General features: G+C 48.4%; 1 protein-coding gene across 5 annotated transcripts in view; it reads right to left on the minus strand.

The window, feature by feature from the left end:
- Window positions 1-14226, minus strand: part of lyst (lysosomal trafficking regulator) — a 55507-nt gene extending 41281 nt beyond the window's left edge. For 3 of the 5 annotated variants that reach the window (XM_029251258.1, XM_029251259.1, XM_029251256.1), the window contains exons 1-2: window positions 13388-13790; window positions 534-625 (exon numbers count right to left, since the gene is read on the minus strand). In XM_029251258.1, the coding sequence (XP_029107091.1) occupies window positions 534-625; window positions 13388-13468 (173 nt within the window). In that variant the 5' untranslated portion in view covers window positions 13469-13790. The other 2 variants (XM_029251257.1, XM_018740125.2) reach the window with 2 other exon arrangements.
- Between the last annotated feature and the right edge of the window lie 2995 nt (window positions 14227-17221).

Raw genomic sequence — 17221 nt, forward strand, 5'->3', positions numbered from 1 at the left:
GTTTACTTCCTGAACTGTGTATTGCACATCAAGGCTTCTCTCCTAATACAAAAACATAAAAATTGGCAAGTTATGCAATATTTTTTGTGCTTCTAGAAAGAGCTTCTTTCAGTTCTGTCAAAAGGCGTCCCGCTATGGGGCAAACACATCCCAGACCGGATTCTGACAGGAAATGAAACAAGTTCCAATTCACTGTGGCACAGTTCACCGCCTAGTCACCCATAAAGCCGCAAACCGAAAACACCTCACACACACACAAAACAAAGGTTTTTGTAAAAATTTATTATTAACCATTACGATCATTAACCATTATTTAGCTGACCGCTTTGTCCAAGATGACTTACAATACTGGGTTTGTTTTATACAGCTGGGTCATTTTTACTGTATCCGTTCAGTTTAAGTACCTTAATCTGGACTCCTACAGCAGGAGGTGGAATTCAAGTGCAGGAACTTAGAATGGAATCCAATGGCTCTAACGACTATGCCACCTGCTCAGGAGTGAGGGCAGGAATGTTTGGGGCAAAGGCACCTACCAGAACTTCACGTCATCCTTCTTGTGGAGGTGGTCGGCGTGTCGCACACAGTGGAAGAGGCACAGGAAGCGTTCCAGACACTGCAGGCTCACCTGGATGAGAGGGAGACAAGAGTGTCAGACCGAAGGACATGCGTCCTGTCAAATGCGAGCGAGAGCAGCAGCGTGCGACCACAGTGTGGCGATGGGTAAAGTCACCGTAACTGGGAAACGAGGCCAATCTCTGAAGGGGCGGTAAACTGGGCCGTGGCAAGCAGGGCGCTGGCCAACCACACAGTGTCCGTTTCCATGACCAAGCGACCTCTCCGTCTCCATGCTGCGCTCCCCGCAACAAAGAGCAGCTCACAGTATTTAAACAACTCCTGTAACACTGCAAATTCACATCAGTCCAAAACCTCAGAAGTCGCAGGAAAAATGCGACACAGTAGCAGAAATAAAACACACTTATGAACACAACTGGGACCTGAAATCTGCTTGTAACTCATTTTGTGTGTAACTCCAAAGAGAATCAACAAAGGGTTAATAACAGACATCCCTACATTTATTTGAAGTTTGGTTCTGTCAAAATCTCAGATATGGCTATAATACACAAAAAACACACTGGAAAACATTTTTTCCTAATATTTTGTCTGCTTTGAGCTACATTTCTCAATTTGTCCAATTGCTAGGGTGTAGAAGAAAAAATTTTTTATATATATATATATATATATATATATAAAATATATCTTATATATAATATATATATATATAAAAACACCTAGTAAATATACATAAATGCCCATTCAAATAAATGCCTAATTTGACCATCTTTTACACTTTGAGCAACGTTAAAACAAATTTAAATGGCTAAGAGCAAAAACATTGCTTTCCACAAACTCCTGTTCAAAGCTAATTCTTGACTGATTCACCTCATGTGCAACACTCTTCAGCTTATTATTGATCACCAACACTCAGGAGCAGCAGACAGGAGGCGTAAACACTGTGGAAATGAGTTGAATTAAGGTGGTTGCACATAGCTGCGGGGAAATAACCCATCACAGGACTCCAAACCAGCATCGCAATAAGTGTCCTGCTGAGAATGGAGTTCTTCTGCAAGCTGTGGCTCCGAGGACCCCAGGGAGTGTGGGGGTTTTGCCCAGTCGTACCCGAGCCGCTGAAGGACAAGGGGCCATCGCAAGGTCAGAGGAGCAAACAGCCCCTCTGCCCATGTAGACCCCGACAGCTCACTGCGGCTGCTAAGAAATTTCAGAGAATTTCTAACTCTGATGTGCACAGGCTGGGGGTATGGTTGCCCTGGCAACAGGGTGCTGATGCTCCATCACAGGATCAAGGGGCTAGACCACATATCCATCACTACAACCAGCAGAGCAAAGTGTGACACACTGCTGAATGAAATGACAGCAAACACCCAGTGCCCTCTTCTCTCTCACACACACACAAACGCACATGCGCACATACGCACATACATGCGAGCACACACACAGACCTAAAAGGCAAGCGCTTCAAAACCTCAGTAAGGAAACCGATCACAATGAATGACAAGATCTGAAACAGGACACATCTGTACCGCTGTAGAGGAACAGTGAGCTCATGCCCACATCTCCGGATGCAAGAGTCAAAATCAGCGGGAAATGTCACAAAAACACTCCTGCAGCAGCAGCAGTTACTAAGTAATTAATAATCTGATTCACACACACACCAAGCACTGAAATCCAGTCCAACACAAGCCCATTTTTTTAGCTACCAGTGAAAACTCGCTATGCGCAACAGCACGCACCTCCACACACACTAGCGTAAAATGGAGTGAAAGCCAACACAAAATATGATGCAACGCTGCTTGACTCGAGGAGTCGGGTCACATTAAATCTGCCGTGCCCTTAAATGCCAAGGGGTCCAGGGGATGCTGGGAAGGCACAGAGGAGCGGGAGGCTTTTGGGGAGGACAGGACCGAGGAAGAAGCTGGGGAACGGACAGAATGGGCAGCAGAGGGCACCACTGGGGTTGCTGCACACCAGCATCGCTGAGCATAGGAGAGAGACAGAACATCGATCGCATCCCTCTGAGCTCAGATAAACCTGTGCCACCAATGAGGACCGGCAACAGAAAGTGGTTCCTTGCAATCAAGCTCTTGTCTCTCCATCAGAGAGGGAAGTGGGCAGCATGGTGCCAATCACACACAGATCAACCACACCATTTCCCCCCTTTCATTTACATATATTTTAGCAGACATTTGTCTCCATAGTTACGTACAACTCAGAGTAAACAAAAATGCATCAACAACTAGTGAAGAGCTTTACACGCACCCACAGGATTAATGACATGCAGCTTGTCTGTCTGATGCCATCATGTTGATGGCTCACATCCCTCAAGTAGCTCCTATAGAAATGACACTCATTTAGCAAATACATAGATAACCATAGGAGATGGTGTTGATGGGAGGGATTTAGCAGCTCTGAGGGGCAGAGGGAGCTTAGCTGATAATCTCTAAGGAAGTTAGATTCAAATAGCAAATACAGAGATAATCATAGCAGATGGTGTTGGACTCATTTATGAAGCTGTCAGAAGATCAGGAGAGAAATAGTCCTCAAAAGAGATGGGTTTGTGACCCTTCTTGAGTGTGGGAGGGATTCAGCAGCTCTGAGGGGCAGAGCGAGTTCTTTCCACCACATCGAGACCAAAACAAAAAATGACTGGATTTTTGATTTTAGACCCAATGTGAGCTTGAAAGCAAGAACCAAACTGGAACTGACAGTGGGCTTTTGAACAGAGCCTACAACCTGGGGACCGCTGTTTTCCAGGGTACGATACAGGTACAGGTCTTGCATCCCAATCTATGCTTCTCAGCAAACATCTCTCTGCAAACCCTCATACCCATGACCACTGGAGCACAACACCCATGGTATTTTTCCCCTTCCATACGTGCGGAACCATCCGGTGGGGGGTGGAGCTGTATCCAGGATGCTAATGAGCAAATTCTCACCTTCTGCCGGCTCGGGTACGAGGGTGCCTTGGGCCTCCGGCGCGAACAGCCGTGTGAGTGTTCAGCTCAGTGATGGCAAAGGAAGCCAGATGTGCTACAGAGCTAGTCCTGCAGCCAGAGATGGAGCGCCACAGCGGCACGCTTGTACAGGACAGTACAGCTGCGTATGAAACACTGTCCTGCGGTTTGCGCCTGGACGATCGCGGGCAGAAGAACAATGCTGCCCTTCTCAACATCCCATCACGTTCACGCTGCAGGAGGGCAACAAAAAGCCTTTGTGCAGAGGGGCTAAACACCAGAACAAACGGCAACATAGAAAAACGCCACACAAAAGTGCTGCGTAAGCCTGCAGAAATCCCGTCGTCCTCTGGTGCTCAGCCGATTACTTGAGGTGCCCTACAAACCTCTAACTTTCTCTACGCGAGGTCACACACTCACCAAACAGGAGAGACACAACCAGCTGAGAATGAAGGTAAACACTGTAAAAGGCAACAGGAAAAATGTACATTTACAATTATTCATCCAGCTGATGCTTTTCTCCAAAGTGACTGACAACATTCAGCTATTTACACTGATTTACCCTCTTCGCTGCATCAACTCTACCTAGGTACCATCATTAGGGGTACTACAACAGGAGGTGGAATCAATCCTGCAACCTCCAAAGGCAACGGCTCCAACCGCTACAGCACCTGCTGCCTTCATTTACTGATTGTGAACTAGTTATAAATAAAACGTTGGCTGCAGAAGTAAAGGTAAGAAAAGGTGTTATGTGAGCTGCTGTTTGTAGGAACAGCATCCATTCGACACGTTATTAATCGAGGATGGAAAGTACAAAGAGCTGGGCAGGAAGCTGAGTCACACACCGCTGGCCCGGGCTGAATCACGCACTCCTGGATCAACGGTTAGATGCGGTGGAAAATAAGTAAATGTGGGGGGGGTCAATAAACAGTGCTAACAGATACTGGACAAACTGAGTGTGTAACCTGGGCCTGGGGTCAAAGGGTTGCCACACACAAGGACTGTGACTTCATCTTTTTTACCCTTCTTACCTTTAGGACCAAGTGACCCAAACACCTGATCATCAATTTCTTAATTAAGGTGCTTTTATCCTACAGGCAAAGCATTGCTATTGGTTGCTCTCTCTGGGCCACACTTCTTAAATTTATTAATAATACATTTCTCCAGAGAAGTTTACAGTATGATTTAACCATTTATACAGCTGGATTGTTTTTACTGTGTCAATTCACAGTAAGTACTTTGGGTTCTACAGCAGTAGGTGGGACTTGAACCTAATTAAAACTGTAATTCACTGCACTGATTCCCTCTAAGAGGGACCACAGTTGGCAGCCCAGTCACTGACCCCTGCGCTCCTCTACGGAGATGCAGTGAGAGAGTCCCGGTGGCGGTAACCCAACACAAAGCAAGTACAATCTGTGGTGACAGACAAGTGTCATGGAGACGGAGTCAGTCGGTGAGCACGGTGGCACGGATGGGTCGTGTATGGAAACATGACAGGCTGCGTGGGGATCTATGACATCAATCGCTTCCAAGACTGCATTAGACCCAAATCAAGCCCTTCCCACTATAAGACCACCAAAGCAAACTTACAGAGGTGGGACCAGAAGTCTGCTCATAATTTGTTCTGTTTGTAACTTTAGGCACTGACGATGACTTCACAACCAAAAAAATACCTAAAAACATAGATTCTGCACAATGTATGCGTTATGATATAACTATAATAAACAAAAATGGCTTGTAAGACTTTTAACTGTAATATTTAATCGACAAACTTAAAAAATCTCATTTAATGTCAATTGTGGACAGATTCATCCCATAAATGCGAGACATTCCTCATGTTGCTAGTGATGCACAGGAATGCAAGACATGACTTGTAAACACAGACAACTAAACTTAAGTGTTCCCACACAGAGCACGCTGTAGTACCATCTATGGGCTCAGAGGGTAAATATAGGTTGCACTACACACACACACACACACACACACACACACACACACACACACACACACACACACACACACACACACACACAGTCTGAACTGCTTGTCCCATTCGGGGTCGCAGTGAGCCGGAGCCTAACCCGGGAACACAAGACGCAAGGCTGGAGGGGGAGGGGACACACCCAGGACAGGACGCCAGTCTGTCGCAAGGCACCCCAAGCGGGACTCGAACCCCAGACCCACTAGAGAGCAGGACTCTGTCCAACCCACTGCTCCACCGCACCCCCTCTGGCTGCATTTCAGAGAAATTTTAATTGAAATTCATAACTCAGCAGGTCCACAACACAGGGAGTGAGTATATCTGCAATTCAAAATGAGGCCCCCCCCAAAAAAACAAGTCTCACGGTCTGCCCTGTCACCCTGGGGCAGTTCCTCAGCTACAGCACGTGCGTGGGGTTTCTCGTTGGGTGGGGCGGGGCAGCTCACACACGGCCCTCACAGCCTCCTCCATCTAAGAGGGGCAGAGAGGCCACTCCTCCCACACGCCACCAACACCTCCCTACACTCGGCTCTGCAATGCAGCAAACGTGCACTTCAGTCGCAGTCAAGAGAATTTAGCACTTTGCCAGCAGCTCAGCCCCCTCCTGGGGTACAAACAAGTGCTGCATTTTGCCCCTGGAGGGCTCTGGGTAGAGGGCATCACGTGCTCACAGATGTGCGTGAAAGAAACGCAACACCTCCACTGTCACAACCCGTCCCCCGCCACGCAGCAGCACTCCTCAGCTCATGCCACAAGCCGCTGCTGCCGCCACCACCACCGCCTTCAATTATTCAGAGTGGCCTCCTCTGTCAACCACATCAATTATTTGCGTCCAGCTGGAAACGATCGCACGGCACCGGTTGTCCATCAGGGCGCGCCGACGGCGGGACTGTCGGTGAGGTGACCGGGTGACCGCCCCACAGTGGAAGCCTACACAATCAGCAGGTGCCGTACTGGTTAGAGCTGTTGCCTCGCGCTTGAAGGACGCAGATTCGAATCCCACCTCCTGCTGTAGTACCCTCGGCAAGGTACTTTGCCTAAACTACTACAATAAAAATTACCCTGCCATATGAGTAGGAAAATCAGTGAAAGCAGCTGAACACTAAGTTGCCTTAGAGAAAAGTGAGGAAAAATTAAATACAGTCAGGGAAACTGGCTAGGCTGACTATAAGTGATAGTAAATACTGAAGTAACTGTGCCCAATTTAACAGGATTTGGTTGTAATTTACCATAAATGGGCATCAGTTTGTAGCTCAGAAAAAAATTAACCACTAAATTAATGGTAATCAAGTCGTTGACTTGCAAAAAAAAGTCAAAATTAATGTTTTGAAAGGTTTTCTCTTACCTTCTTAAGGAAGGGGAAGACAATGTAATTAAAAAATGGAGAATGTCAGCTAAGTGAATGTGAAACGGTTGATTGCGTGGGCTAACCCTCTCAAAAGACCGCCCATTTTTCACAGTTTTTTGTTTGATTCCGTGAGACCAGCGCTGCAGTAAATGCAATTAATGATCACATAAAAATGATCACAAAGTCTCTAGCAGAAATCAAAAGCAACGCAGTCGTTGCACAACTTTTTAAACTTTTGAGATGTCGGGTGGCTTTTTTTTTGCATTTAATGTTTTGAACCTTTTTCTCAAGGGTTCAAGAGCGACGTGTACAAGAGCAGGTACTTGTTGAAATGATTAACACCACTGATCTGCGTGTGTGTATATTATACATGTACATCCATATTCATACATTTGTGTAAATATAAAACAGAAAAAGAATAAATATGTAGATATAGAAGAATCTGTATTGATTCATCTGCATTAATGAAGGAAACTGCGCTATTTCCTTTATTATAGGGCAGTCGGAGTCATTTTTGAGGGTTTCATTACGACACGTTTCCCTCAGCAAAAGTGGTAAAGGTGCTCCTTTGTTTCCCCACATTCCAGCACTGTGTTCAGACTTTACGCTTTGGTATGGCACTGCGGCAGCAGCACAAAGCCAGCAGCCGATGAGACGCGGGACGAGTTACGGGACGAGGCCGGCTGTTAAGAGCTGCGCCACTCCTCTTCCCCTGTGTAAACAGCTGGACTAAAAACAGAGCTAAAGTCCTTGCAGCGAGTCCAACTTGCTGTAAATTGGATGCCAGCTACGCCTTTCCTACGGATGAGAGAAAAAGGAAAAAAGAGTCTCGGGTGAAATCGAGCCTCTGTGGAAAAAGTGAAAAGCGGCCTTGGACAACACCGAAACGGAGCTGTGCCGAAAGAAGGCACCTGACACCGGGGTTCAAGCCTCAGTCGCAGTAAAAGCTTTGCATTATAGTTCCAATTTTCCCCTCACTTTTACACCTGACTGCAGGCGTGGGTTCAAACCCACGTATAACAGCAGCGCAATTCGACTGCCACACCGGGCATGCCGCTGATGTCATCCCAAAGGGCCCGAGAGATGTGTCGTCCTAGAAGAGGGCCAGGTGAGCCCCGCCCACCCAGGAACGCTGAGTCCATCGGTCTAGGAGGATCAATCATCACTTTTCAGCATTTTGAAAGGTCCTGTCCAAAACTGGGGCTCCGCTCATCCTCACCTGACACTCACCGTTCCACCCTTGGACCTTCCAACGCTTTTTCCGAACACCACAAATCGAAAGCCCTGAACGTGGGCAGCCCTTCCAGGGGATTTCTGTCCGATTTCTGCAACTGCACGTTATTTCTGCAACGTGAATTATTACGCAATAAAGCCCAAAGAGCCGGAAGTTTTTCTGCCAACATACTAATTTGGGGTAAACAATGGTAAGTCGGCTTCTCAGAGAGCAGCCTCACTGTTCACTGGTTGCCTTTTAACAACTTTATCAAAGTCTTCACATAAATGTAATTTAGAAGGAAACAGCAGAAACGGGTGCGCCAAAACAGGATGCGCTGCAAAGTGTTCAGATTGAATGGCCCACAGAGAAACAAATGTCCCCAAGTGCTCTCTGGCTTCCTGTGGTAACCTAGTAAATAAAACATCTGCTGTCCGACAGGAGAGACGTATTTAACGGAGAGCCATTCGCGCTAACAATCCATTACCAATCACACGACACGTTCAGAATGCATACCAGTTGTGTAGGAATTGGGGGTCGGCATCTCTCTTTCTCTCTCTCCTTGATGCACTTTTATTTTTTCTGAATTGCATGTCGCTTTGGACAAAAGCATCTGCCAAATGAAGAAATGTAAATAAATGTTAAATGTGGATTTAATTTAACAAAAAAACCATTGGCAACCACATGTCGCATTCTCCACCGCATGCCATGGCACTCCTATCCCAAGTGCAGCCCAAACCATGTAACGATCCAGACAAAAGCACAAGGCAGAGGATGAGGATAGTCGTTTACCTAGACGGGCAACATCTCTCGCACCCCAGCGCTGATCCTGCTGCTAGATGCAGCCCTCGTGCTACTGCTGCAGTTCCTTGATGGTGCCGCACGCGTCACGCACAGTGACATGCCCTCGTCCTCCACCCCCCACGCACATGGGCTTGCAAAAACGAAAGTGCATCACACCCCTCGTCCTCCGCCCCCCTGCTCACCCACCGCAGACAAAAAGCCACGGGTTCCTGTACAACAGCATCTCCACAGCGACCGCTTCTGGTCTGGACAGCAAGGTTAGGGCATCATATCCCAGGGTACGACTGCAGTTCCCCTCAAAGTGACCGCAGACCGGCCCACCGTGAGCGGGGACACCGTTTCGTGTTCTACTGCATAAGCTCAATCTCTGACACCGTCACGCAGAAGAAAACCTTCAGGCCAATTTCAAGAGGGGTTTGGTTCAAGATTCAATGGGCAGATGCTGCCTGAAATTCACAAGATGCATTAAAAAAAAAAAAAGACACACACACACACACAGAGCTTCCCAGCAGTCAAATTAATTAGGAAACTGGACTTGCGTGAAAGGCTGTAGGTTTAAATCCCCTGGAGGGATAAAGCTGAAACATGTTGATGTTTGAACCTGTCAGGTAAAGCGTTGAACTGAAGCACCTGTGGATTAAATTTTAAAAAAGTAATATGATTAAAGTGACAAGTGCTGAGGAGTAACGGGAGGATGACTGGAACAGCAGGCAGCCACACAAAACCCTTCGGCACGGCCAACATTCAGACCCGAGGCTCTCGCATGCCAGAAACCTCACTCCAGCCATAAAAACTGGAGTTGGGCCTGAAGGGCCTGAAGCTGCTTGCACAAGGCCCATGATTATTTCACAAGACGAAGTTCTCTTTCCTGGCGCAACGGTGAGACAGAATGCACTCGTGCTGCACATAACACAGAGCAGCATGCACTGCAAACTCGACACGGCATCTTCTACAAGCGGGTACACGATGGTGCCTGTCCATACAAACCCGTTAGCAACCAGTGATCAAAATCAGGATGCGACTGGGAGACGGTTGCCCTGTCTGTGCAGGGCGTACCACAGTGGGAAAGCCGTTGGCCATGTGGTCCAGGTGGGGAGGCACCTTCTCTACTGGATCAAAGGGGTGAAACTGCGCCACGACAGCAGTAATTTGAGCCTCCGGGTCCCTTGGTTGCGGCGGTAGAGCGGGGAGTTGCAGCGGGAGAGCGAGTTGTGACAGCAACCCCAGCCCTGATGAAGGGCAGCGGTGCCAATGAGTCACAGCCTGCCGCAGCAGTGGATCGGGCCACGGGACGCTGATTCAACGCTGACGAGAAGAAGAGCGAGGAGAACAGTCTTACACAGAACCCCCATGACAAACCTCAGCAGCAGGTGCTGTAGCGGTTAAGGAACTGGTCCACAACCAAAAGGCTGATAGTGTGACTTGCTAATAGGTACGTATCCTGAATTGCCCTAAAAGGACACTACAGTCCTGGAGGTGAAAAAATAAGCCTAAAGCAATTGCAGAAGTTGCATTCAGCCAGCAGTCATACTGTCGCGTCTCTCAAAAGCAGTGGTGATAACATCACGACACACAGATACGTATCCCCCGATCCATCACGGCTCGGCATTACTCCCGGAAGGACTGGCGTTGGAAACCAGGGAACCCATGGCGGGGCGGTCTCAACGTGACATTCCCACACTTCATCGAGTGGCCCGTGTCTTGTGTGTGTCCAGCAGCCCAGGGGGACCACGACTCTCAAGCTCCGGAGGGGAAACCTCAGCGATAGAGCCTTAGAGAGAGACTGCGTGCACCACGGTCCCAACGAGACGGGCTGCGCTGACTAGCCACGAGGCAAGCCCCCGCAAAATACTGATAGCAATTAGAGCACTGACACCAAGTCAGAAACCGCGAGAGACGATGCGGCCAACCACCTAGAGCAGGTCCTCCAACTGTCACAGACCAAGGGCCACGATCATTCCTGCGAACGAGTCCAAGAGCTACATGTAAAACTCATAAATGTGACACACTGAACCTTAAAAGTATTTACTTTCAATGCATTTTATTACCGTGCAGTGTGTTCAAGTATGTGTGTAACTAGAACCACTTTACATGTATGGTAAATACAGTATATGTTAATTGTACAAATGTTCTGTGGGGTTCAAACAGACCTCAGGCCACATTCTGGACGCATCTCTCCTCAATGGAGGAGTAACATACATCTCAGTTTTTGCAACAGTACCCTTTGCTTAAAAGTAGAAGTTTGCTTTGAATAGTATTCAGAATTCCCTCAGATCAACAAATAGGACTGCAAGCAAACTCCATCTTCATTAACTGCTGGTGTACTGCAGGGTCACAGTGGTGCAGAGCCTATCCAGGAAGCACAGGGCCTGAGGATATGTACACACTGGATAGGATGTCAGTCCATTACAGGGTAATCACTCTCACACACACACACACACACACACACACACACACTAAGGGCAATTTAGAGTCACCAGTTCACCTGAAACGTGAGTCTTTGGAGTGTGGGAGGAAAACAGAGCACTGGGAGAAAATGCATAAAAAGGCAGGTAGGATATGCAAACTTCACACACACTGAGCCTGATTTGTAACCACAGCCCCACCTGCTGCCTCACCATGCTGCCCCAGTAATACAGAGTAGTAACATTTTAACGTTCCTAAATGCCACGTCTGACAAACACCTGTCATTTTCCTTGCGCCTCTTTACGCAAAATACTTTCACACACAAAAAAACGTCCTTAACCGGCTCCATTTGACTCAGATTACATCCGTATAAATAATTAGCGCAGAGACTCCTCCTCCCGCATGGCCACTGTGACGAGCAGCTCTACGAGGACATGTAAGCCGCACAGTAAACTACAGCGACAAATATAACCACACAAGGGGGCAGGGCTTATACCATCTTTCTCTGGGACAAAGACGTCTGTCCCTCCACGACCACAAGCGCTCTATTTTCACCCACTTGCTCAAGTCATTCAGCTGCTGGAGCAGAAGAGTTTACGTGGGAAGGGCTCCGCCGCCACGGGGGTACACGGGGGACAGCCTGCCCGGGCCCAAGGAGAAGGGGAGGAGCCACGTGGAAGCCACGAGACACCTTCAGGTCCTTGAAATATCCCTCTGGGAAAAGACGTGACAACTGCAGCACCTTAAGCTCCCGTTTCTCTGTCTCAGACAGGCGATGCTTTTGAAATGACAAGTAGCAAGGAAATAAAAGCACACGGAACATTTTCAAGGAACGGTGGAAGTTAACGGATCTATTTTTAATACATAATAAAGCGCTCACCCTCCATATGGTGGTTCTCACTGTCATTGAGGATCAGCGTCACACTCAGCTGGGATGGGGGGGGGACACAACAAACTTGACTACTGTGGCGCCGTGACGGTAACACGGCAATTACTCTCATCCGCACATTAGACAACACGCACGTGCTGAGGAAGAAGCCTAAAACCCGGTACCTGCACGCCAACGTGCCAAGTAGCTGCAAACTCACCAAAACTCCTGTGAATCAGCATTCAACCAAGAGGCTTAAGGGCAGGGGGCAAAGGTCACCTACCTGCACCAGGAGCCCTTTGCAGGCAAGTTGTATTAAACGAAATGTAATTCCACACAGAAACGTTTAATTTGTTCCCTCGGTTGACTATTTCCTCCAAAGCGAGATGCAATTGTTAACACGTATTTCATTACACCTTCACCCAAGGTGTCGCACACCTCTCGCACTCAGCACGGCGCAGACCGGAGCGAGGCGAGCCGCAGGGTTCCGCTCCAATCACCCATCGCACTTCTGAACACACCAGCTCTCCGCTGCGCTCCTTCCTCATTTGAACACTTCCCCGCGCAGCGCGGACATGAGGCCACTGCAGAGTTCTGCAAGAGATGCCCTGCAGAAGGCCAAAACACCGGGCTGCAAACACTCCAGGTCACCGTAAATCAGTCGACTCCCGCACTGTCATACACATGGTTGTTGGGTTTAATTGCTATAAAATACAGGAAGCTGCAAGCAGCAGCTATAAATAAGCTTATATAGCCAGGGCATTATTTACTCTGCTTTGCTGTGGGCCAGAACGTCAATTAAGGAAATGCACACGGCCTGCTCTGCTGCCAGCACTCAGCTTGGCAGCGCTGTCAACATCCCTTGTGTGTGTGTGTGTGTGTGTGTGTGTGTGTGTTAAGTACAGTGCAGAGTACAGTGCTCACTGTGGATGGATGGATGGATGGATGGATGGGGCAGGTCTGCCTCCCATCCCTCAAATCCAGCGTGATTAATGATCACCTGCGCGTTCACGGTTTCCAGAATTCGGGAAAAAAAACTGGAATTATAAGCATGAAAGGTGGCCAAGCCGCGACTTCCTCCAGGAGGCAGCGCGTCGCGCGCCTGTTACCCGGGAAACTTTTGTCAACTGCGGACAAGCCCCCACCCGCCGGAAGGTGCGACACGCGCACGCGCTCCGCTCAGGTGCACGCCGGCCGCTCCTAGCGGGCGAACGGAGGCGCCCCGCGACGCTCGTACCTGCAGGTCGGCCCCGCGCGCCTTGCAGTCCACGTAGTCGTCCCACGCGCGGGACAGGCCGCCCGCGCGCCCGCTCGCCATGGCGCGCGCGCACGTAGTCAGAGGAGCGCGAGCGGCGCGGCGCGGGGCTCCATCGCGTGTCACCGGCGGCCGAGAATCGGCGGAGTCGAGCGGTGAGGCAGGTAGAGAGACAGGGGTCCTGAGGAAAATAAACAAATATAACGTACAGAATTACATTTATACACAACATTTTATTGACAACTGTCACAGAGTCAGTGTGTTTCACAACACTGGCGCTTCCAGCCCGAAACGTGACGAGCAAAGAGAGACAGACAGCCCGTCGCGTCGTCATCACATCACCTCCTGACTGTCCGGCTGACAGGAAGAAATACAGTAAATAACACGCGAAATAACTCACGCGGTGTACGAGTTTCCTGTGTGAACGAAACAAGACTCGTAACTCCGTCTGCACTTGCAGGCAAATTAATTAGCTAGCAGGACAGCGGGCTAGCGAGCCGCCCAGCTAATGTGCTAACGGAGCTAACAGCGCTAACGGTATTAACGGTGACAACAGCGCGAGCGCCGACGTAACGTCAGTAACGACAACAATGAGAGCACTAAAAAGGCGACAGCAGGCAGCGCTGTCCCTCCTCTCAGTCGCTCGTCTCGGCTGTTTCCGCGCGGCTCCATGATCTAGCTCCGCGCTCCCGGGCGGGCGCCGAACCACTGCTCCACGCCACGGGTTCGTTTCCACCACCTCGTCCACCAGCGGAGCCCCGGCAAGTCCTCCTCCCGCCCTCTTTTCCGCTCCGTTTCGCATCGGGACAGCGAAGCGCGCTCCGGTTCTCTACACACATACCTGCTGCTGCTCTCTCTCTCTGCGCGGCCGCGTCCCGCGAGCCACTCGCGCGGCGGGAGAGTAACGCCGGGGCGCGCGGACTGCACCAAAACAACGGCCGGCACGCGCTGGTGCCCAAACCATGGGCGGAACGGCGGCGAGTGAAGCGCAGTCCGTCAGCACATCTGTTTGAGACCGTTCGTTTCCATCCTGCCGTCCAGTCATGTGACGTAGGGAGGAATGATGCACCGCTTGTGGGCGGAGCTCTCCCGCCAGTGAGAGCGCGTCGCGCGCCAGGATGGGGTTAACAGGGGGGAGAGTGTGTGCGCAGAGATGGGGTTAACTGGGCAGTGTGTGCGCAGAGATGGGGTCAGCCAGGGTTAGTGTGTGCACGGAGAGGGGGTTAACTGGGGAAAGAGTGTGTGTGCAGAGATGGGGTTTACTGGGGAAGGGTACATGTACCATGTCTTTTTACAACTCTTAATGAAAATAAACATTTTTACTTATATACATCAGGTGTGGTTTTCAGACATCAGATGTATGACATCCTTGAATTTGTTCTCACTTGTATGTAAAATGTTATTTTATTATTTTCTTACTTGCAGGTTTATCGTTTAACTCATCAAAATTTGAGATGTTTTATTATTGCAGTTAACTATGTGACATACTTCATCCAGACATGGCAGGTGACAGAAATGAGATAATTGTTTATGATCACATCTGAAAAATGAACTTTTGGCTCAGAGTCATTTTCTCAGTTTGGTGAAGTGTGTGAGTACAGTTTTACCACATGCAATGAATTCTAGAAAAACTTCCTAAGGTAAATTCTCATAAATCAAAGATGTAATTACCATTATTTCAATGGAAAAAATCTTTATGGGTTCCTGAGCCCCAAAAAACTGACATCCACATTTAGCCTTTAATGCAATAAAAAGACAAAAGAATTTGATGAAAACAATCCAAATGAATGCACATTCAGTAAAAAAAGCTGGCACTCTTAGGGCAGTCTGAACAGTGCCGTGATCAATGAGATCATAACCAGGTAAAACTAGCAGACAAAGAGTAACAGAGGTGGAGAGCTTAACGCGGCACGAACCAAACTATAACTAAAAAGAACACCGAATGGAGGCTCTGGTGTCACACGGTTCAGTTGTCATGCAGCTCACAAAATCCAGATTTCATTCTTGTAAACCAAAAAAGGGGTTTTAAATGAAATTCCTCATCAAGCCTTGTATTTTTCTGGGTATGACTGTAAATAGCAGTCATGTTGTTGGGCCAGCAGAGGGCGCAGTGGTTATGGGTCTCACCCTGTCTCCACTTCGAATCCCATCTGTATTACCCTTGAGAATGTTATTTGCCCTGATCTGCTCCAGTAAAAATACTTTACTGTGTAAATGGGTCCATGATTGTAAGCAGGTTATTGAAGAAGCCTCACATTTTAAGTTACCTTGGAAGTCTTCAGCTAAGTAAAGGTTAATAAGGTTAGTTACTATAGATCACTCTGAATTGTCTTTACAAGATGCTTATTTGCAAATAGCTTTTACCGGAAGAGTTAGTGTCTCTGAATGTGCATTTCCCTCTTTGCTGGTCTCAGATAACATGGCAGGGACACAAATGTGGACCCGTGACTTGCTGTCAATGGCCTGTTGGAGGCTTGGCGAGAAAATCTCTTAAGATGCTCAAGGGATGAATTTCACTGGCCAACAGGGGGCGCCATTGTGAGAGTTTCAGGGCAAAACTGAATTTAGTTCATCTTTTGGAAGTACACACACATGATCTATTCCACTGCTTGTGCTTTGGAGTGTAACAGTTCAGTGTCAGTCCACCTGTTGGATGGAGGAACTCCAAAGCGCCCACAGGCGGTGCTGTCATGTACCTGTCTGCCCCAAGCAGTGATCTGGGATCAGCTTATCCTTTCACATTGTAATGAACCATTATGGGCATTTTAATTAAGCCACGTGAGGTGTGGAGATATTTTGACAAGCTGAGGGCTAAAGCGTTACTTCCCTTTTGCACTATGTGAAAAACAGGCTAAGTGTCTAACTACTGTGAGAAAATGCGGTGACTGATTCTAAAACAGATCTGGCTCATCCCATACCCTCATGATGTTTCCTCTGGCAGTGAATATAGTTCATAATGATATACAATAAACTGTTATTAAAACCCATGTTTTTTCTTGAATAATGGCTTTCTAACATGCTTGTAAAGTGAATTCTCTAAAACTCTTATTTACCGGGGGGCGCGGTGGCGCAGTGGGTTGGACCAGGTCCTGCTCTGCAGTGGGTCTGGGGTTCGAGTCCCGCTTGGGGTACCTTGCGACGGACTGGCGTCCCGTCCTGGGTGTGTCCCCTCCCCCTCCGGCCTTACGCCCCGTGTTGCCGGGTAGGCTCCGGTTCCCCGTGACCCCGTATGGGATGAGCGGTTCTGAAAATGTGTGTGTGTGTGTGTGTGTGTGTGTGTGTGTGTCTTATTTACCGTTAAGGAGAATAGAAAAAATAATTACAGCACTGTAACGTATTCCTGAGCAACAAAAGGTTAACAATTTTTTTCGGCAAACATGTAAAATCCCTGCCTCTTTTAAACACTGACAAAGTCTAATCCCAGTGTAGGAATAATCCCCAGAAGAACCGGGTTTAAGCTGGGGTACACACTGGATGGAACGCAAGTCCATCACAGGGCAATCACACACACTTACTCATACACACAAAAGGGCAATCCAGAGCCACTTGTGCCACCTGGAATATGTCTTTTGACTGGGGGAGGAAACCAGAGCACCCAGGGAGAACATGCAAACTCCACACAGACTGGGCTGGGATTGAACCCATCCCTGAAAGTCAGGTCTGACCCCACATCCCAAGGGCTGTGACACACCAGTGCTACCTGCTGCACCACCATGCATTTACATTTATTCATCTAGCTGACACTTTTCTCCAAAGCAACTTACAATGTTAAGGTTCCAATTTTCTATCCATTTATACAGCTGGGTAAATTTTACT

This window comes from Scleropages formosus, chromosome 4, assembly GCF_900964775.1.
Source record: "Scleropages formosus chromosome 4, fSclFor1.1, whole genome shotgun sequence".
Lineage (NCBI taxonomy): Eukaryota > Metazoa > Chordata > Actinopteri > Osteoglossiformes > Osteoglossidae > Scleropages > Scleropages formosus.